Source organism: Phyllostomus discolor, chromosome 6 (genome assembly GCF_004126475.2).
Source record: "Phyllostomus discolor isolate MPI-MPIP mPhyDis1 chromosome 6, mPhyDis1.pri.v3, whole genome shotgun sequence".
Classification (NCBI taxonomy): Eukaryota; Metazoa; Chordata; class Mammalia; order Chiroptera; family Phyllostomidae; genus Phyllostomus; species Phyllostomus discolor.
This window is the reverse complement of record NC_040908.2, coordinates 155,812,235-155,833,615: the sequence shown is the minus strand read 5'-3', so window position 1 is coordinate 155,833,615 and position 21,381 is coordinate 155,812,235. Positions and strand designations below refer to the sequence as shown.

Below are 21,381 nucleotides of genomic sequence, written 5' to 3'. Positions count from 1 at the left end.
CTTTAGGGAAAAAAAGAAAAAAACACAGTGAATCATGGCAGCCTCAGGCAGGAGAACGCCCTTCAGCCTACTAGCACGATGCTCTGGACCGCGTCCATCACCAGTGCTGCCATCTAGTGAGCAGGGAGCCTTGGCTCTTTGTTCTCTCTGGGACTCAGTTAATGGGAGACATGCATGGCGGTGACTCCAGAAGGAAAGGGGGACAAACACTCGGGAAGCACCTCTTTCCCTTCAGAAGTTTAAGGGGCTCCTTCCTCTCGGAGTCATGCTAGTTTTCCAAACTCACCGAAGAGCTGCGCTTCCAAACACTTAAATGAAACTAGCATCTCCAGAGGCGCCTCTGCTGCCTCAGGGCAGGGAGGCAGCGCAGGCCCCCCCAGGCTCCTCCGGTCTTCAAAGATACCTGGTGAGGCTGTGTGGTGTTTAAGCCAGCAGCAAACACTACTGGGTAAGCCAGGTCAGCTGATCCAACGCCCAGAGCAGCAGGCTGATAGGAAAGGCGAGAGCTTGAGAGCTAAGCAAGAGAAAAACAGAGAGGGGCAGAGGAGAAAGGAGGAGGAAAAAACAGGAGACCCTAGAGTTTGGCTGACGATCGAGATCAGGGGAGAAGTAGGGAATGGGTCCCCACCTAGACCTGCAAGGGACAAGGGCCTGATGCGAGGGTTAAAGACAGACCAGGCCGTTGCTTTTTAGAAGGAACAACAGAGGCCGCAGTGGGACTGAGGTTCCCGGCTCTGCGGCCTCACAGAGACCTCCGATGACTCCCTCGCTCCCCTTTTCTAAGCTCACTGTTTCTGTTTCCAGCCCAGCCGATCTGGGGAGCACAAGCCTGGGCAGAACTTGGAGCCAAAGTCATCAGTTTTCCCAGGTCATTCTATTTTCTCCTCTGTCCTTGAGATCCCTCAGAAGCTTCAGGCGTCTTCTCTAATCACACCCGCCCTCACCACTGCGTATGGGAGGGTTCCTATTTATGTTGAAATAGAAAGCATACCACTCTTGGATGTTTATTTGGAAATAAGATATAAATAACTCCATGTATTTTTCACATCAATGGGGGGGCAAATGAAAAAAATCCTATTTTGGGCTGCTCTGCTATATCCTGTTAAATATCAATTACCAACCCTCAAAATAACCCACAGAACACTTGGGGACACTTCAGTTGCTATACCCTTTGCTTCAGCCACAATTTTAAAATACAAAGATGCCGTCTGATTTATCCCCTTCTTCCCAATGGACTCACTTGATGGGAAAAGGCCAGTCCTGCCATGGGGACCCTCAGGGTATCCGTCACCACAGGAGTAGGGGTCTGAAAATGTGCCTTTGTGACAGTAAACACACACTGTGCATAGACACAAACAGAGACAGGAGAAACGAGAGAAGAAAAAAGAAAAGGGCCTTGAGAAAGAAGTGAACACACTCCGAGGGGCAGCAGCAACAGAGGCGGAAACGCACGATGGAGTCGGGCGTGAAGCAGGGAGAAAGCTGCGTGACTGCCTTCCCAGCAGACGGCCTGGAAGGGCCTGACAGATGTTTGCCCCAGGGGGCTCCGCTGCATGAGTGTCTCCCAGGTGAGCAGGTGCAAACCACAGCTGAGTCAAGCTGGAATGACTTGCCAGAGAGAAATCTGACCCGGGCACTGGCCTGTCTTTAGTCAGTCCTCCTTCCGTCAGGAGGACGGGAGGACGTTACAGAACAGCCTCCGACAGGAAGGGCCCTAGAGCAGCCACAGGGTGTCCTCAGGATGAATGGGGACACGGAGATTAAAATGTTAGAATTTTTGGGACCCAGAATCTTCGGGGGCAGAGTTAAAAATTTGACCTTTGTTGGCCAGCACTTTAAAATACTCAGGTGCCCAGCTGCACTTTCCTACATCACCCCAGAGAAGATGAGTAGGTGTGTACAGGTGCAGGCTCCGGGCTACTGAGTGTGCCCGCACCCGTGTGTGTATCTTATAGTCCCTGATGGGGCAGGAGAATCTGATGGAGCAAAAGCTGGGGCACTTTGAAGACTCATGACTTCAAAGCTATTATGGGCATGATGGTTATTTTGGGTCTTGCTTTTCCATCTTTAATAAGTCTCACCAATTAGCTAACTGATGCTTAGAATTGAAGGTAGGACCTTAAGTCACAGGAGCAGGTTCAGGATCACAACTATTTATTAACTCTGTACCCAAATGACAAAGTGATCCTTATTTTGTTGGTGAAACAAACATCCCATTAACCTGTATTTACCAAACTTGAGCAAAAGCTCAAATAGAAGCTGTTGAACAATTGTGCAATCCCCTGATGGCGAATGATTTCCTCTCTGTTCAAAATGAGTATTTCTGCACCAAACTGTACCAGCCTTAAGTAGAGGTGCTTGGGGACAGGAACAGGGCTCACCCTCGGGGTGCTCAGCATTGATAAGATCTTGATGTGATCTGCTTTGAGACTGTGACAAGACACAACAGGCAACTGATATCGTGAAAAAAGATAGGCTCTCCTTACACACAGGCTGACAAGCTTTTATGCAAACATCGGGTGCAGAAACTACTTAACTTCCCTTTACTTTTGGAGCTGGGTGAAATTTCCACTATATCAGAGGAGACAAATTAACTTGTTAAGGCCCAGCGTCACCATCCCTCACATCTCCCAAGTTACAACTTTATCTATGGATTTATTTGTTGATTATAAATTTACCATTTATACAACAAAACTTTAATGAGCACTAAACTTGACATATAAACTTCATACTTTATTATCTAAAAAATAATCTACTCCCGCTCATGTGCACTATTGAGAAAGTGGGCCTCCTGGCCGTTTTCGGTCAGCATTACTCGGTGTCAGGGCGTGTACTGGAAGCTGTCCCTCCCAGAGCAACGGCAACACTCATGCCTGCGTGCATGCACGTGAGGAGGGGAGTAATAAACCCCCCCACACCCCCGAGCCAAACCATTTAGGCAACTTGAGAAGAACCTCTTTAAAACTCTAAGTTGGGAAAACACAAATAATGGTCATGCATGGATTTGGAACGCCCTTCACACACACACACACACACACACACACACACACACACATAGCTTTTTTAACTAACTTCTCCTTTTGAAACAGATTAGAACTATAAATTTAATCCAGTATCTCCTAACAACCCTGGATGAAATAAGTTTAATTTTCTTCTTAACTTAAAAAACACAGACAATAAAACTCAGGGATAGCTAATTAATGTGCTGGGTCCCCGAATCAAGATGGTGAGAAGGGACACTCTGGGCCCAGTTTAAAGGAGAGCAGAGCGGAGCTGGTCTAGAAGCAACTGCCTCCTACGAGAGTCAAAGAGGAGGAAACGGAGACGCCGAGCAGGCAGGGCAGGCAGGGCAGGCAGCTGCAGGCGGTGAGGGAGACAGAAGACGAACGACTCGGGACGGAAGGGAAGAGATGCGCCCTGAAACCCGGCCCGCTGGCAGAAGCGCTTCCTTGGCCGAGGCGGTCTCGGGCCCTGCACGCTACACAACAAGACCACGCAGGCGCTTCCTCTCAGGCACCTGAGAACCTGAGTTGCTCAGAGCCTGTGTTTTATTGGAAATTCCGTTTGACACTGAAGATGGGCTCAAGTGGAAAAGTTCAAGGTTAAATGTGGTCAGAGAATATGGATAGGCAGAAATCTGTGTCAAGTATTAAGAAAAACTGCATAGCTGGTTCTTACTGGCATTTTATGCTAAATAATTATTGGCTCCTCTTGTGCTCCTTCCATTTTTAGGAACCACTTCGAATGAGAGAGAGCTACCAAGTTAACGAGTGCAGGTCAGAGTGTCTCCTTGGTGTGGGCGTGCAGATGGGATTCTGTGACTGACCTCTCCAGGGAATTTTGTGTCAGCTGTCCCCAGGAGGGTAAGGTTACATGTAATGTTGTGGGTTAAGACTGGTCACTGCAACATTACCTCTCAGTTAGAAGGTTCTTCCTTTCTGCTCAAAAGAACCCCCTTGAAACAATCACTGCTACCATCACCAACACCACCAGAAGAAACTAAATTTTGACACCAAAGGGCATAAACAATACAAAATATATTTTACATATATATGTACATATGTATATATATGTGTGTATACACACACTCATATTAAATTCTGACGCCATTCCGTAAGGCCCGCACATGTACCGAAGAACCACAGCATCCCCAGAGCCCACTCCCCTACCTGGGACGGCGGGGAGGTGGAAAAAGAGGTGGTGCACACTTCTTGAGAATCTTCTACAGAAGGATATGTTACTCCAGTGTCCTCACCAGTGGTCCTACAGTGCGGAGAAAGGAAGCCAGGAATTTTATGACGATGACAATGAATTTAGAAAGGACACACAGGGATACAAGTTGTGACAACAGTGGTTTCAGGCAGAGTTCATAAGGGTTCGGCAAGAGAGCTGTGCTGAGTCCTTCACAACTTCAAACTTTTCCATCCACAGGTTGAAAATGGCTCCTTTTTTAAAACCCAAACATCTTACCTGACATATCATTTGAGACTGTTTGCTTAAGCCTGGCCAGTGTTGGGGCCAAAGGACCGTCAGGAACAGACTGCAGCGAGATGACAGTCTAGACTACCCAGGCACACCTACCCAGCGCCAGAAGTCCTCCACGTACAGGCGGCACCCGTCCTGACACACACCTAATCCAACCTCTAGAGAATCCCAGACTCTGTTTCCTGCGGACTAGGCCTGGTGGTATCTAATTCTCACGTACAACTGAAATGTGCCAACGATAACCTGAAAACTATTTAATTTGTGAAGGATATTACACAAATTACTGTCATTCTTGTAGTCTCGAAGTCAAATCACTACTGTCCAGATCCAACATGTGCAAGAATTTTCTGAGACAGTCTGTCTACCTTCAAGGCAGCAGCAAAAAAGGGAGCTGGCCATTCCATTGCTCTCCATGTGGGGGCTCCATCAGGGCCCCATGCCCCCTGGTGCATGCTGATAAAGATGCTCTATGTACCTGTGCAAGACGGACGCTTCTGCTAGCTGCCGTTTGAGAGAGTGCCTTTCACGTGCCTCACCTGTAATTGCAGGGGTGCATGGGCGAGGAGCTGGGATAGGGTCGGTCCACAAAGTGATCAATGATAATCCCCATGATGGGCGGGGTCCTCTCAAATTGCCTGTAATACAATAAGCAGATGGCAGGGCTTGTCAGAATGCCTTGCCAGCCTCCCTGAAGTCCTCAGAGGGCCCCTCACATAATATCTATCAGTAGGGACCACCAGAGCCTTAACGGTCCCATCCTTACATATAAACCACCATTCCCACATGGCCTGCTCCGGGGCAGTCAGGTTCTCCAATGAAACAGGATCTCTCGATTCTATTTTTCAGAAGGGGACTGATTTTAGCAATGGCAAGGCTGAACTGTAGCCACAGCCATGGAGTTTGGGTGAAAACAACTTTAGTATCTTTAGAAGAATTGTTGGATTCCAATGCTCTTTCCTCACCTGGTGGACATGAATGCCAAGTTAATTCTGTAAGCACAGGAGAGAGTGATGGTGCCTACGGGGGTGCCCACTGTCCCAACACGCACGGTCTGGAAACCTAGGAGAAGAGAAAGAGTCAGCCTGTCCCCAGAGCACACGAACACTGCCCCCAACCTTCCTCTCCTTGAACCCCTGGGCTGGTACAACCTCTGGCGGGATGGATCCATTCAGCACCTTGAGTGCGTCAGTTTCATGTGTGTGTTTTTTTTCTTTCAATTAACTCCACACTGACCTAACATGAGCAAGGGAAGCAGTACTCTATTTCCAGATAAAACCACCTCTGAAGAGGTGAAACAGCGGTTAACCCTAAAGCCTGAGCAAGTCCTACCCAGCCCCGCCCGCACTGTCACATGCCCAATGAGACAGCCAAGGGGCACCAGGAGCGTGTCACACAAACACCCCCAATTTATGAAGTTGCTGTGCTCCCGTGCCAGCCACCATACCAGAACTAAGTCTAGAAGAGGCCCAGGGCCTTGCAGATGACACTTCCACCCAAGCTCTCCTGGTTTTCTTGGTTTCACTGCCAATTTTTCAAAACCGTTGCTTATCAGAAATATTTAACATGATACATACCTTCCCCTAAGCCATTCAGCTGAACTTCCCCAAAATATATCCTGCAGGGAAGAAAGAAAAAGATATGTCACCTGATTCTTTATTCTAATGGCCTCTATGGCAAAACACCAAGAAACAAGATAAATAAAACAAACCTTCTTTTCTTATCTACATGATCACCTCTCCACATGGAGTAATAATGCTACTACTTCGATTAAGCTGCAGGTAAGGGGTGCATATGGAAAGGATTAGTTTAAAAAGTAAGTTTCTTCTTCCCTACCCTGCAATGTGCTTTTTTAAAAGTACACCTACTGGGAGATAAGGAATACACACAGAAAACTGGCACACAGATTGGGACTACTGTTAGAAGGTACCAGAGTTCTAAAAATTGAGGTGTAACTGGCATGTGACATTTTATTTATTTCGGGGGCACAGTGTTATGATCCAGTGTCTGGACATGTTGTGAAAGGACCACCACAGTGGGTCTGGTTAGCATTTGTCACCACACATAGTCACAGAATTTTCTTTTTCTTGTGATGGGAATTTTTAAGATTTACTCTCTCAGCAACTTTCAAATATGCAGTAGAAGGCACTAGAGTGTGAACAGTGGTCTTCAATTAAGAGGAGCTCTCTGTGCTTGTCACAAGTCATTCCAAAATAAATTGGTTAAAAAGTGAGAAAATCTTTTCCAGCACAGAATAACTAGGTAAGACTATTCTAAAAATATAAAAACAATAAAACCTTCCCATGAGTCTCCCTTGAAAACCAATCTAAATTAGCTACAATTCTGAATTATAAAACTCTGAAAATGTATTTTTAAAATTTTCAAGTAGTATTGTTGTAAATTAAACCCATACATGGGTTTGTCTAATAAAAACTAAGCCCCAACAATGTACAAAGCCCTACGGTTAGGTGTTAGGATGAGATAAGGATGAATTAGGGATGAGATTCAGCATAAATCTGAACCCTAGGTCTCACAGATTCCAGCCTGGTACGGAGACAACAAATGCCTATAAATATCTGAAATAAATGCATGAGTGGCAGCCACCATAAAGCAGGGTCAGCAAACTTTTGTTGAAAGGGTCAGAGGGTAAATATTTTAGGCTTGCTGGCCGTGCCGTCTGCAGTGGCTGCTCAGCTCTGCTGATGTCCTGTGAGAGCAGCCACTGATGGTACACACTGAATGTGGCGCCTATGTTTTAAAATAACTTCATTTAACACTCTGGTTTCTCTTCATTTCATATAAATCTTTCGCCTTTTACTAAAATAACTTTATTTATAAAAATAATAAAATGGTCTGCTGACACAGTTTGCTGTCTCTTGCCATTAAGCAATATAGGAACTTAATTGCCATTAAGCAATATACGAACTGTTAATGAGATTTTGCTAGATACACTCTAATAAAAAACTGACATTTAATCAGTTCACTATAAATTTGAATGCTGGTACATGTACTTAAAATAACCTAATTATGCTAAACTTATCCTTAGCTACACTCTTTATGCCATTCAGTTGCTAGGCAAAAGTTTTCTTCCTGGATAGTAGACGATAAAACATCAGTTCAATCTTTAAGAACAACAAATTCAGAATGACTTTTTGTAACATTATCAAATCTACAGGGTGAGGATAATAATAACACTGCTTAAAAAAACAAGGCTGTTCTTTCATGTTAAAAGGCTATACTGTTAATCTCTTAATATTATAAAAACTAAAAACAGAGCTAAATCTCCAATAAGATCACCTACTTCTCTTTGTTTCAAACCACAGTTATTTGCATCCAAAAGCATTCCTAAATGATAGACAGTGAGCAATAAACACTGTATTACTCCAGAGATAAAAGATACAGGAAGACCTTAAATAGTGGTATGACAAGGACTAGGAGTCCTAATTAACTAAATTGGTGACCAGTAGTATAATGTGGATACTTACAAAATAACAAAAGTGAAGGGGACTTAGCATAGGTAAATGAGAGGTAAGAGTTAGAAAGTAATCTTTTTGTTGTATCTGAATGAAAGTCTAGTGATTTGGAATACTCAACTTGAAACCTGGAAAGACTACAGAGAAGACGACAAAAACCTATCAAAGACTTGGAAAAAATAAATATGGGGAGGATTGCTAGATTATTGCTAACAATGTTAAAGAATGGCCCTGGCTGGTGTGGCTCAGTGGATTGAGCGCCAGCCTGTACACTGAAAGGTTACTAGTTCAATGCCCAGTCAGGGCACATGCCTGGGTTACAGGCTAGGTGCCCAGCTTGGGGGCGTGGCGTACAAGAGGCAACCAATAGATGTTTCTCTCACACTCGCTCTCTCCCTTCTCCTCTCTCTAGAAAATAAGTACAATTTAAAAAATAAATAAATAAAAATAAAAAATAAAAAAAGTAATTAGCAGTTTGTTAGACAAAATGTTTTAATTTAACTCTGGAATATATAGAAGGCAGAATCTGCTCAGGATAGTCTGTGTTTTAAAGTCTTAAGTTCCTTTTCCCTCTTTGAGGTCCTATCAACAGAACCTGAGAATCCAATCCACAGGCATTATGACTGTGCCCAGACAAAAGGACAAAGAACTTGGTAGCCTTGGAAAGCTGAGTTCATAAGAGAGGACACACAGACAATCATAGTAAAGCTATTGCCATCAGCTACCCAACCACCTGTCCAAAAATTAATCACAGAATAGCTGAATGCCACTCAGACACATGCAAAGTGATGGGGCTGACAAGCGAATTGAGGAGGTTGAGCAGCCATGCTGTTTACCTGTATAATATGACATATTCGTGCCCTTGTTTCCTGGAGAGTCTGTAAGCTGGCGTCACCCTAGTTATAGCAAGGAGAGACTTCAGCAGCAACGACAATCGGTTGTACACAGTGTAGGAAACTTTGATTTCTTTATCACACCTGTGGAGCACAGACACTATCAGCATTCTCGTAGTCAACTAACACAGAACAAAGAACAGAAGAGCAATGGATAGCCCTGGCTGGGTAGCTCAGTTGGTTACAGCATCATCCCAATACACCAAGGGTGGAGGTTCGATCCCTAGTCAGGGCACAAACAGGAATCAACCAATGAATGCATAAATAAGGGGAACAACAAATCCATGTTTCTGTCTCCCTCTCTCTCTCTAAAAAATAAAAAAAAATTTAAATGCAATGGATATAGAGATACAACTTATGTTCTATCTATTGACTGAGACTAACTTGTTATCATTACTCATAAATTCTGATAGAACATAAACTTTTGTAGTTCAAATACACCATTCAGAGCTTGGCAACCAAAGCACTAGAACTGTTCAAAATTAAATTTATTATTAAAACACGCTCTGAACTGAAGCTGTAATTAGAGTTCTTTGTCAGTTCACCACAGATCGTTGAGACAAACCAATAAACCAAAGTTTCACTTTCTGATGCGCTGGGCACAGGGCGATGGGCACCAAAGGGCGCTCAATACATTTTTTCTAGCTTTGAAGCAGTTATCTAAGAAATAAAGTTACACATTTAAAAATAATAATTCAATGTTGCAAGTATATTAATGAAGATGCAAACACAATTTCAATGTACTGTCTTATGAGCTGTCTACCTCTATACATCTGTCTGACAGTGAACTTTTGGACTATAACCTGGCAACTGCTTTCTATTTTTAAAAATTGCTCACAACACAGATACTTATGACTGAAATCTTTCTTTTGATGTGTTGCTATTTCCTCAATTTTTCTACAGTATGATCTTCTTGCAAACTGAAACTTGAGGCAGGAAATAAGCTAATCTGCCTTGAAGAAGAAAATGGAGGAGGGGAGTAACATGCATCTCCAATCATGACCAACACGGCGAATAAAAAGGAGTAGGGAGGGGAAATCTCACTGGATTTCTGCCACTCAGAAAACAGACAAACTAGAGTGGTCATGTTACAAGAGCTCCCAAGGGATTTAATCAAAGGACTATCTGTACCCTGGGAAAACAACAAGCTCTTTTCAGTTCTCTCTCTGTTCCCTTCCCCGTTGAGTCTCTCTGGACTAACGCTCCCTCTGAAGGTCATCTCTGTACCAGGGCTGGAAGCCAAGCGTGAAGCAAACTGTAGCAAAGGCCCACTGGTTTCATTAAGTGAGCAGAATGCCCTCCAGGACGGGTAACAAAGCCCTGCTTTCCACAGGATGTCATCTGCTTTATCCTCAGCTACCAAAACCCAAGAACCTAAGACAGAGAACTTACTTTTCATTCATTTCAAGACACCAGATTTCTAGTTCCATGGAATCTCCCTATAGATGGGACAAATGAAAGATATTTCAATTTTATTTGTTTTTTTAAATTATCTTCTTTTTCCTTATTACAGAAAGCACTATAGAATCATTATAAAATAGGTTATAAAGCATAAATAAGCAAAAAGAAAAAAGCTATCAATGTATAATCCAATCAGCCACTTTTCTAAATGAAAGTGAAGTCACATCAATCACATATACTATTTTATTAATAAATACAACGTGGAATTTTCATTATAGTGAAAAACTCTGCATTATGTTAAATAGTTGCATAATATTCCAGCACAGGGTCATCATTTCACCAAGTTAGTCCCCCCTGGGTGTGGACATACAGGTTGTTTCTCCTTTCTCACTGTTACAAACACCATTATGAAGAACAGTCTTGAGACCAAAACTTTGCATGTACCCCGAATTAATTTCTTCATGCAAATGTCCAGAATTTGAATTACTAGATCAAAGAGTATTCACATTTCTAACACTTTTGCTATGTGTATCCAAATTGCTCTTCAGTGAGGCCAACACTTCCAGTGATGAAGGGAGCCCTTCCCTCCAATTCCATAGGGGGTATTTTTAGGTGATGCCACAAACAGAATACCTTAACAAGCTCCTTATTTTTTAAATAGTTTTAGCTGTCTGATGTCTTTAGTCAAACTGTTCGGTCTCTCCCTGTGTTACTCTGAACAGACTTAGGCTAGTGGGTGGGAAAGAAAAGACTAAAGCCAGAATCCCTCAACCAGGTAACAATCCAATGTGTCACTCAGTGAGAAGGCCAGTCGTATACTTTTGAACACAAGTAACCTTTTACTAATCCACTGGAAGAGGGTTATTCTTTTAGGTTTGAGAGTAAACTTGTGTTAGTTTGTGGAACAGACAACTGTATTTATTCTAGATCGAATTTAAATATGTACCCTTAACACATATCCTTTTCATTATACTATCATTTCTAAATGACATGATGAATTTGAATTCTCCCTAACCCCCCCAAAAATCAGAGAGTGGACTGGCTAATAGGAAGTATCCATGACAACAGGGTGTGGTTTCTCTACGACAATCGGAATAGTTTATAGTCATTTCACAGATGCCTAGGAAATGAAAGAGATTTTCTAGGGAGTCCTTTTGGACTCCCTATGAATCACTAAGAAAAATAATTTATAGTATAATCTGGTGATTCAATAAAGAATAGGAAGTTTTGTTTCATTTGGTTCCAAGGTTTCCATGGAACCAAATAAACTCATTGATAGCTTAATACGTGCCATCCCCGGCACTGCATTAGGCACTGTGATGATTGTTTATTTACATTCTGCCTCACTCATTTCAAAAAGAATCTGAAGACCTACAAAGATACATAAGATGCAGCATAGCTGCTGACCTCCAGAACAGACGTGTGAAGTAGGAACAGGAACAGGTAAGGATCTCCTATTACATGTTACATTAGACACTTTACAAATGAGGATGAAGTGAAAAAACACTGCAGCTCTGCCAAGACTGTGAAGCGTCGTGTTAGTCTGGTGGTGTCGGTGGGGGTGGGGTAAGTAATTTGGCCAAAGCCACTCAACTGGGACCTGAACTTGGGTCTGTGCAGCTCCAAACTCCACCTGCCATTCATTATACGACACAGCCTCACAGTCTTGTAGTAGAAACAGATTAATAAACACACAAGTAACAATATCTGCCTCAATCCTAACACAGAATTAAGATGAGTAAAAAAATACCAATATAGCAAGTTTCACTCTAGAAACAAATACAAACAAAGTACAAGGAAGTCTAAAGAGAGTAGTTACCTCTCTCTCTAGAAGGGGGAAGATTTTCTCGCGCAAGATTTTCTTGAGGATAAGTAGAAACATGTCATATGTAGATGACATACGTACACAACCATGAGAGTGACGAGACCACTCCAGGTGGTTGGAAGAATGAATGAGCAAACCATGGCCTCCTCAGAGAGTGATAAGAAGTTCAGAGAGGGAAGGGGTGGAAATAGAGCTGAGTTGGAACCAGAGTGTGAAGAGCGTCGAGTGCCACACTCCGGCACCATCCTGGTGTAACCTTACCTCGGAAGTCTTGAGTGAGATCTCCACACACATAGATCTCCCGACGGCAGGCAGCTGCCCTGCCAGTGCCTTCTTTGCTTCATGTGTAACCTCTGGGATGTCTTTGATTGCCAAATTGAACTAGAAAACAAAAGGGACTTGTCACTCACAGAAAGTGTTATGGAAACAGCCCTGACCAGTGTGGCTCATTGGTTGGGCATTGTCCCACAAAGAGAAAGGTCATATGTGTGATTCCCGGTCAGGGCATATGCCTGGGTTTCTGGCCAGGGGCTAACGAGTGGCAACCAACCACATCACAAGAGAGATGTGATCTCTCTCTCACATCAATGTTTCTCTCCCTTTCTTTCTCCCTCCCTCCTGCCCTCTCTAAAAATAAGTAAATCTTTAAAAATAAATAAATACTGCCCTGGATGGTATGGCTCAGCGCGTTGAGCGCCAGCCTGTGAACCAAAGGGTCACTGGTTCAGTTCCCAGTCAGGGCACACGTCTGGGGTGCGAAGCCAGGTCCCCAGTGGGGGGTGCATGACAGGCAACCACACATTGATGTTTCTCCCCCTCCCTCCCTCCCTTCCCCTCTCTAAAAATAAATAAATGAATGAATAAATACATAAATACTAAAAAGAATCCTTCCTTTAAGAACGAAAGTATTATGGACTGTATGTTGGGTAATGCAGGTATTGCTTTGACCGATTAAGACATCCATGCACTTCTTCCTTCCCCATAAGAGGTATCCTGCATCAAAGCCCCAAAGCTCGGGCTGAAACTGCTGACGATCTAGGACAAACATTATTTAACAAGATATTTTTGTTTTCTAAAGACTCAGCTTTTCACCTAAAACAGCAGAAAACCGAGAACCAAATAAATCCAGGACTAACATTCAATAAAGAACATACTTTCCAAGTGAATGGGTCAAACAGAATTAGGTATTTTAATGTTATGAAACAGTAATACTACAAACAGTGTCCCTTATTCCTGCCCTGTGATGCCCTGTAACAAGCGCTGCAGTGTACCCCTTAGCAAAGAACAGGAATTTTACCCAATCTGAACCCGTTGGGGATGAAGATGAACGAGTACAAATCTTTTCTCCAAGTCGAGCCTGGACAATCACTTGAACAGTCTAAAAAACAATAACAACAAACAAGTAACAAAAAAAAAAATCAAAGATGAAAAGAGTCTTAAATCGATTTGGTTTCAAATAAGGATTAAAGCCCTCCCAAAGCAGGGTTTAAAAGATGCCAATAATCGTAAACTATCCTTTAGGAACTTAAAACGTTCACAGACAGATAGAAAAACACTATACAAAAAGAATACCGCAAATATTCCTGAGTACACAGTGTCGGCCAATTAGAAGAATTCTAGTTTGAGGCCCGGAGCCTGCAACGTTCGCACATGGCAGAGGGAAAGCTGCACATGGCGGCTCTGACTTTCACACAGAAACAAGTCCAACAGTAGGTGTGAATATTCATTGCCACACACTTATGTAATCATAGTAGATTTAAACCAAAGACTCCAGTTATTCATATCTTTTGGCCCATATGGCAAAAGTCTTCCAACTACTTTTACAACCAGAATCTACTGCCTGAATTGTACTTACATGGCAACGTTTGAAAGGAAGGAGTGACAGAGGTGGGAAGGATTTTTAGATTTAGGAAAATGTTAACTTCTAAAGCATTCGAGGCCCTGGCTGGAGAGCTCAGTGAGTTAGAGCGTCGTCCCGATATGCCAAGGTTGCAGGTTTGGTCTCCGGTCAGGGCAAATACAAGAATCCAACAATGAACGCGTAAGTAAGTTGAACAATAAATGAATGCCTGTCTGTCTGTCTGTCTCCCGCTCCCTCTCTCTCTAAAATCAACAAATAAAAACAAACAAAAAAAATAAAGCATTCAAATTTCAGTTTTAATTCCTCCTTTACCAGAATGGAACAATAAACGAGCCAGACTGTGAGTTATGGGATGCTGTGGGAACGATGCCCGAAGTGCTGTCCACTCCAGTCCCCAGCCCTCGTTCCCACTACAAGGGAACATGCTGTGCCGATAACCTGGCATAGCAGTTTGACATTTCTGCAAACAGCCTTGCAAAAGAATTTTTTTTGAACAAGTAGCTGTGGAACATTGGAAGCTACTTTTTAGTTACACCCCCAGTACCGCCCCCAAACTTCACAGTTTGGTTTACAACAGACAGAAGTATCCATTAGAATGGGCAAGCTACAAGCTGTTATGCTATATTTCTAAAAAGGGAGAAGCATGGAAGTTATTTCCAACAGTTCTAGGCTCAAGAAAATGGATATATTACCTTGAGGGCAAAAAATTTAATGAATTTGTCCAGGTCCTTTCTGTCCTGGGAATTGAGATCAGTTTCCATTGCCTATGGGAATCTAAAACAGAGGAAAAAATGTTGAAGAATTGTGACTAATATCTTTTAAAAGGGATTGCCACACCAAAGCATAGAGATGGTATTGTCTACGAGCTCTGTAAATAGTCATGTGGGAGGGGAAAAAATTCCCCTCTAACTAAAGATACCAAAGTGAAAAATACTGAGACACTATCTTTTGAGGAAAATAAATTCTACACAACGCGCTAAATCTAGGGACCTAAAAAATGGATAAGGACAAGCCATTTGACCTGAATCTGAATCTTTGAGCTTTCAATATAACTTATGTATTAAAAATGTTTTATTATCTAACATATTGAAAACTATGTTTTAATGAGACAAAAACTTTGTTAAAACATAAAATGAGTTAATTTACATCCCTTCAGAAGGCCACTAAAGCAATTTAACTTTGGGGAGGTTTATGGACCCTTCTGAGAATCTGATGGCAAGACAAGCCCTTTCTCCAGAGAAATGCCCATGGAAACATTTGGACGCAAGTTCAGGGAGTTCATGGGTTTCATGACGCACATCATAACACCCCCAGGCTGAAACGGTTTGAAATGGGGCTGACACGAGAAGGACAGCATCTAGGAAGAGAAGAACATGAACAAAGAGGTATAAGCAATGGAGCAAAATACCTTTGGAAGTATAAAGTATTCCCATTTTTCAAAGGACTGTGTATGGATGGGGAAGTACTACGGCTGGCTGGGGCGAGATCAAGAGAGTCTTAAGTGAAATGCTAGAGCCTGGTCCGTGCCTAGTACTCTGGGAGTGGCAGCCTCCTCAATGCGTGTGAGGAGCGGAAGTAATGCAGTGCTAGTGTTATCTGAATGGTGCTTGACAGGCAGCTTTGCTGGCATGTTGTACAATAGTTTTGAGTATGAAAAGCAGGAAAACCAATTAGGTTCTTGGCAATAACTCAGGCTTGTGGGCCAGGCTAAAACTCTAGTTACAGACATGATTTGGAAATAGTATGTGGATGGTAGGTATTTGAAAGGAAGAGCTGAAAGGATTTAAGGACTGACCGCAAAAAGTTTAATAGGGTTTCAGTGAACAAAAACAGGGAAGCCACAGAGACAGCTGGTTTTAAGGAAAGGTGTAAACAAAAGGAGAGTTGAAATAGGAAATAATGAGTACAAGAATAGATATGTATATATGTGTATACATGTATGTATCTGAATATATGTATACATATATATGTATATATTTAAAACCCCCCACTATTCTTTACTGAGGTATAACTTACATGTAGTAAAATGTACAAATCTTGGATAGACAGCTCAATAAATATTTTTGTATGTATACACCCTTATAACCGCAATCCAAATGAAGTTACAGAACATTTCCAAAAATCCAGAAGGCTCCTTTGTGTGCCCTCAATCAATAAACCCACCAAAAGGTCATCATTACTCTGACCTCCATCACCATAGATTAGGTTTATCTGTTCTGAATTTCTTATAAATGGAATCAAATAATATTAACTCTTATGCATAGCTTCCTTTTTTTTTCTTCAGATAGTCATTGTTTTGCTCTAATGCATCTGCAAAAAAGTTTCATCTTAACGACCTATGGAAAGGACTCGGACTCATTCTAAGACACAGCTTTCTGAGAATAAAGTTGCAGATTGTCAGTGGTAAAGGTGCTACCATTAAGAAGGAATTTAGACAAGAAATGCAGAGAGCAAGGTGGGCAGTGGGGTATTAGCAAAGGGAAAGCACACTTAGGAGATTTCCAAATGGGGACTCAGACCTGAGTGCCATGTGTAGCTTCCCTTACTCAGTAATGTAGCTGTAAGATTCATTTATAACACTATACATGTAGCAATTTATTCTTTTCATTGCTATGTAGCACTCCACTTGACAATATACTACAATCTACAATCTATTTATAAATTCTACTGTTGACAAACGGTTGGGTTGTTTCCTATTTTTAGCTATTACATTCCTGCACCAAGTCTTTTGGTGGAAACACTCACTGCTGGCAGACATAAAGCCAGGAGTTAATGATGCCTGACAGAGTATACCTGTGTTTAGCTTTAACAGACACGGCCAAACAGTTTTCCAGGATCTATACCAATAAACACCCTCAGCAGGAAGGTATGAGAGTCCCAGGTGCTCCACTTCTATATCACCACGTGGTAAGTTCTAATTCTTTAGTTTTAACCCTCCTGGTAGGTGTGTGGTAGCATCTCAATTAATTTGCATTAAAAGATTAATGATTAAATCAGTGGTTAGACAGTGATGCATTTCCCCTGCTATTGCCTTTTCATATGCTTTATTATCCATTTGGATATCCTCTTTTGTGAAGCGCTAGTTTAAGCCTTTTGTCCATTCAAAAAATTAGGTTGTTGCCCTGGCCAGGTGGTTCAGTTGGCTGAGGCATCATCTGGATACACCAAGGTCTCAGGTTTGATCCCTGATCAGGGCATATATAAGAAGCAACCAATGAATGCATAAATAAGTGGAACAACAGTCCTGGCTGGTGTGGCTCAGTGGATTGAATGCGGGCTGTGAACCAAAGGGTCACCTCTTCGGTTCCCAGTCTAGGGCACATGCCTGGGTTGCAGGTCAGGCCTCCAGTGGGGGTCACGTGGGAGGCAACCACACATTTATGTTTCTCTCCCTCTCTTTCTCCCTCCTTTCCTCTCTCTCTAAAAACATAAATAAAATATTAAAGAAAAATTTAAAAAATTTTAAAAAGGAAAAGAAGAAAAAAAAGTGGAACAACAAATTGACATCTGTGTCTGTCTGTCTCTGTCTCTCCCCCTTTCTCTCTCAAATCAACCAATAAAATTCATTTAACAAAAAAAAAAAAGAAAGAAAATAAAGACTCTAGGAAAATATCTACATAAAAGAACCATAGGGAGAAATGCAAGAACTAATCAGAGAAAAAGGAGGCAAAATGTTTTCCTAGGGGCTTTCATTGAAATTGAGGGGAAATTAACATTTCAAGTTGAAAGGGATGGTCAAATAATATAAAGCTCCTGTGGAGAAGGCAAAAAATTAGGTCTACCCATCTTAGGTTTTCAAGCTGGGATTCTTTAACAAAAAACAGATTAAGAAGAAAAAGAGTTTATTAACATGTACAGCACTCATCAGGTAAGAGAAACTTCAATGAAAACAACTCAAAAGTAGTGGCTTAGAACTGCAGCTCATACAGGATCATCAGCAAAGAACAACACATTTGTAGAGAAAAGACAGGACAAAGGAAAGCAATTTTAGGCATCAGGGGCGACAACTGGGGGAAGGTAAATACATGGGAGGAAACTAGAGTCAGGTTTGTCTGCCGAATCCTCCGGTGTCTTCCCTGAGCTGGTAAGAGTGTGTCTCAAGTAAAACCAGAATTTATAGCTTGCCTTTTGGTAGAAAGGGGGGAAAGTGAAGAGAGGTTTTCCTACATTTGCTTAATTGCCTTTAGCTCATAATAATTTATTCTGGGGTGACATATTCTGGTTTCCTTCACCCTAAAAAGGTGAGAAAAAGGCCACTGGCATTGCATTGCTAAAGACCTTTGAAAGGATGGTTTCTTAGAGTAAAGAATAGATTCAGCTTCTCGGGAGAAGTTAGACAGGAAAAGAGCTCAAGCTGTTCTGTTAAAAGGATTTTCCCTGTAGGATAAGGATATCTCAGCAAATGTATAAGGAGGGAGAAGAAATCAATGAGGGAGAAATAAAACACCTCTGAAAAAATAATTATCAGGATAAGATGCCACAGGAGAGTCCACTGTGATCAAAACAGGTTAAAGCCTATAGTGATCCAAATTATAAAGGATGTATCTTTTGGGGCCTAACATCTGTATGCTGGACAGCATTTGTAATGGATACTCACTTTAGATCTAATTAAGGACACTAACGAATGTTAAAGTAAAAATAAAAAGATCTTTTAAAGGGTTAAACAGCTCAAGGCCGTGAAGCCCCAGGAAACCCAGTGAGACGAGAGCAGTGCTGGCGGACTGGGCTGCCCTGAGCTCACACGGAGTGGGGAGCTGTGTCCGGCCACCAGAGCACCCACCCATGCGAACACTGTAATGGCACGATGACTCTTGCGACTTACTGAACCCTGGAAGCACTAAAAGGATTATGTAACTAGAACTAGTTACTGAGCCAAAGGGGTGAGGTCTCCACTGGGGAAACAATTATCTCAGGCTTCAGAGCTTGCTGTTCCCTTGGAGCCTAATCTGCCATTCTTCACAACAGAAGTGCAACAACAGATGTGTGAAACAGGGCATACAAGGAGCCGTTCTAAACTGGAGCTGGAGCAGCCACTCCAGAGCAATGGGCTGTATTATGTTCCTTGACCCTTTGGATAGGACAAACCACTGGACTGGGCTAAGTCACAATTGTTTTATAAAGAACTGTTTTTAAAGTCAACAAAAAAGCTGATATTCTGATAACAAGGACTGATTGTTATGGACCTTCTATCTGAAGACAGAATCAGTAACCAACCTCGTATAGCCAAGAGTGGCTCAACTTGTCAGCACCAATTGAAATTTTTTCTTCTTTTCATGTAATTATTCATTTCCTTTTTCTCATGAAACCCCATTGCTTTCACCCTGTAACAGGACACTGTTTGGGTTTTTGCCTGAATCTGTGGTCACCAGAGTACAATTCCTTGATCCCATGCTTCCTCTCCTTCTGGCTTTGTAACCTTAGGTTAACATAAGGTTAACACTTTGCTTCGCTCTTTGTAAAATTCCTCCTTTGAGTGCTCTAAGGACTATAAAAGGAAATTTGGGACAAACATTAAGTAAAAAGAGATCTACAATCGACTTTTTCCTTTTTGCTGCCCTTTATTAGCCAGTAACTCTTACAAAATCCTTTGTATTTGCTACATCTTCATTTCCGCAGCACCTTACCCAGGTCTCATTTCTGATCTGCAGGAGACTTATTTGGTTAGTTACTGTACGTTTGAAAGGGAACAGGATATGCCATCCCAAAATATGCCACTATGGCGTAAAGATTATTTTAAGAGGAAGACATTTGAGACTCAAAAAAATGTAGAAAGAAACCTTCTCAGAGCTTCCCTTATCTAACAGCAGAAACTTCCGAGAAATGAAGACCGCCACACATTCCCATGACCGGATGGCTTCCACTCCCAGGAGAGAGACCGTGCACAAACGTGCCGTCAGTCCCCTCTCTGGGGCAGTTTCACCTGCATAAACAAATATTATCACAAACTTTCTGAGCTCCCATTTATTCTCCTAAATACCTATTTGTGTGTCCTAGAGACATAAAAGCCTCCCCCCACCCCCGCCGCCCCACTTTCTCCTACTGTTAGGCATGCAAGTCCTAAGTTCTGACCACCTCTCTGAGTTGTTCATCACTGAGCACCCCTGCGGCATACACTTCGCAGGTGTTCAAAACCTGTCTTTTCTCTCTCTCGTGTGTCTTTTGTCCGTTTAATTTACAGGCCCTCAGCTACTGAACCTACGAGGGTACTAGAAAAGTTTTTCTCCCCAACACCTTCTTCTAGATTTTACTGTAAATTAAACCTCAGGCAAACTGCTGAAGGACTAATCTTAGTAAAGTCCCCGCATAAAACCCCAGAGCCAAGTGCCGCATGACCAAGAGGACACGGCAATCCTAGAGAAGCAATGAAGACGTTTACTATCTACCACGGCGAGGCTGAGAGGTGGGCAAGTCACTCTTGAAACCTGAAATGCCTGAGTCATGAAAGTTCACAGCCACAGACCCGAAAGCACACTATCTACATGGGTGGTAAGGAGACAAAAAGCCAAAAAACTAACCTAAAAAGTGGCCCAGCACACCGAAAGCCCTAGAAACAGGCAACAGCAAGCCTTAAAGGGCATGGGGAGAAGCCTTCACAGCCTCGCTCAACAGCCTGCTGCCCATCCACGCTCATAACCCTTCCTCCCAGCTTTCAGCTAGGTGAATTCATGATTTAAAAATTTACAGACTGCACGTGAAGATAAATCACCAAAAACTCAAAAGTACAATAAGCTACACATCTGAGACAGAGTATGCAAGTTATGAGGAAATATGCTTATCTGTGAACTTGCTTTTTCTTTTTTAAAATTTCTTTTTATTGTATTTTTTCTATCACCATTTATCGCCCTATACCGTCTTCCATCTCCACCCACTTCCTCCTCACCCCCTACATGAGCTTGTTAAGTGTGTAAAAGAGAATAGATATCATATATGGGTCTTTCTTGTTTTGCTTGTTCAAGTATTTTCCTGCTTTTCCCAGTCCCTCTCTGTTCTTCCTTTCCCTTTTAATGCATAAAATACAACCCAGATAAATATGCTATTGCTGTCATCTTTAAGTTTTTTTAGTCTGAAAAAACAGTGGAAATTTAGTTTTCTTTCTCCCAGAAAACGAAATGTTGTTGTAATTTATATGACTTTAAGCTAACTTTTAAAAAAGTTTTTATCATGAGAAATTTTAAACATTATTCAACTTCAATAATGTGGGCTAAGGTCTGCCTTTAGTCTCTGCCAGAAACACACATTTCTTTCTCCCTGGAAGAAAATAATGTTACTCTAGCCCACAAATTATCTTGACAATTTTCCATATACAATGTCTGGTACAGATTAAAATAAACTAGGTACTCATAGACACGAACCCAAACAACCAAAATCCAACAGACACAATAAGCATTAAATATCAGAAACATATTAAGTTATCAGACAGAATTTAAAATTACTGTGCTTACCATG

The 21,381-nt window shown here is 42.1% G+C and overlaps 1 protein-coding gene across 8 annotated transcripts in view; it reads right to left on the bottom strand.

The window, feature by feature from the left end:
• ATG13 (autophagy related 13) overlaps positions 1–21,381 on the bottom strand; it is a 37,383-nt gene that overhangs the window by 7,232 nt on the left and 8,770 nt on the right. For 3 of the 8 annotated variants that reach the window (XM_028515470.2, XM_028515471.2, XM_028515469.2), the window contains 11 exons: positions 14,628–14,709; positions 13,372–13,452; positions 12,336–12,455; positions 10,241–10,287; positions 8,792–8,932; positions 6,060–6,100; positions 5,448–5,544; positions 5,022–5,120; positions 4,170–4,263; positions 1,241–1,339; positions 404–514 (listed from right to left, as the gene is read on the bottom strand). In XM_028515470.2, coding sequence (XP_028371271.1) covers positions 404–514; positions 1,241–1,339; positions 4,170–4,263; positions 5,022–5,120; positions 5,448–5,544; positions 6,060–6,100; positions 8,792–8,932; positions 10,241–10,287; positions 12,336–12,455; positions 13,372–13,452; positions 14,628–14,696 — 999 coding nt within the window. In that variant the 5' untranslated portion in view covers positions 14,697–14,709. The remainder of the gene's footprint in view (positions 1–403; positions 515–1,240; positions 1,340–4,169; positions 4,264–5,021; positions 5,121–5,447; positions 5,545–6,059; positions 6,101–8,791; positions 8,933–10,240; positions 10,288–12,335; positions 12,456–13,371; positions 13,453–14,627; positions 14,710–21,381) is intronic. The other 5 variants (XM_028515472.2, XM_028515473.2, XM_036029331.1 and 2 more) reach the window with 5 other exon arrangements.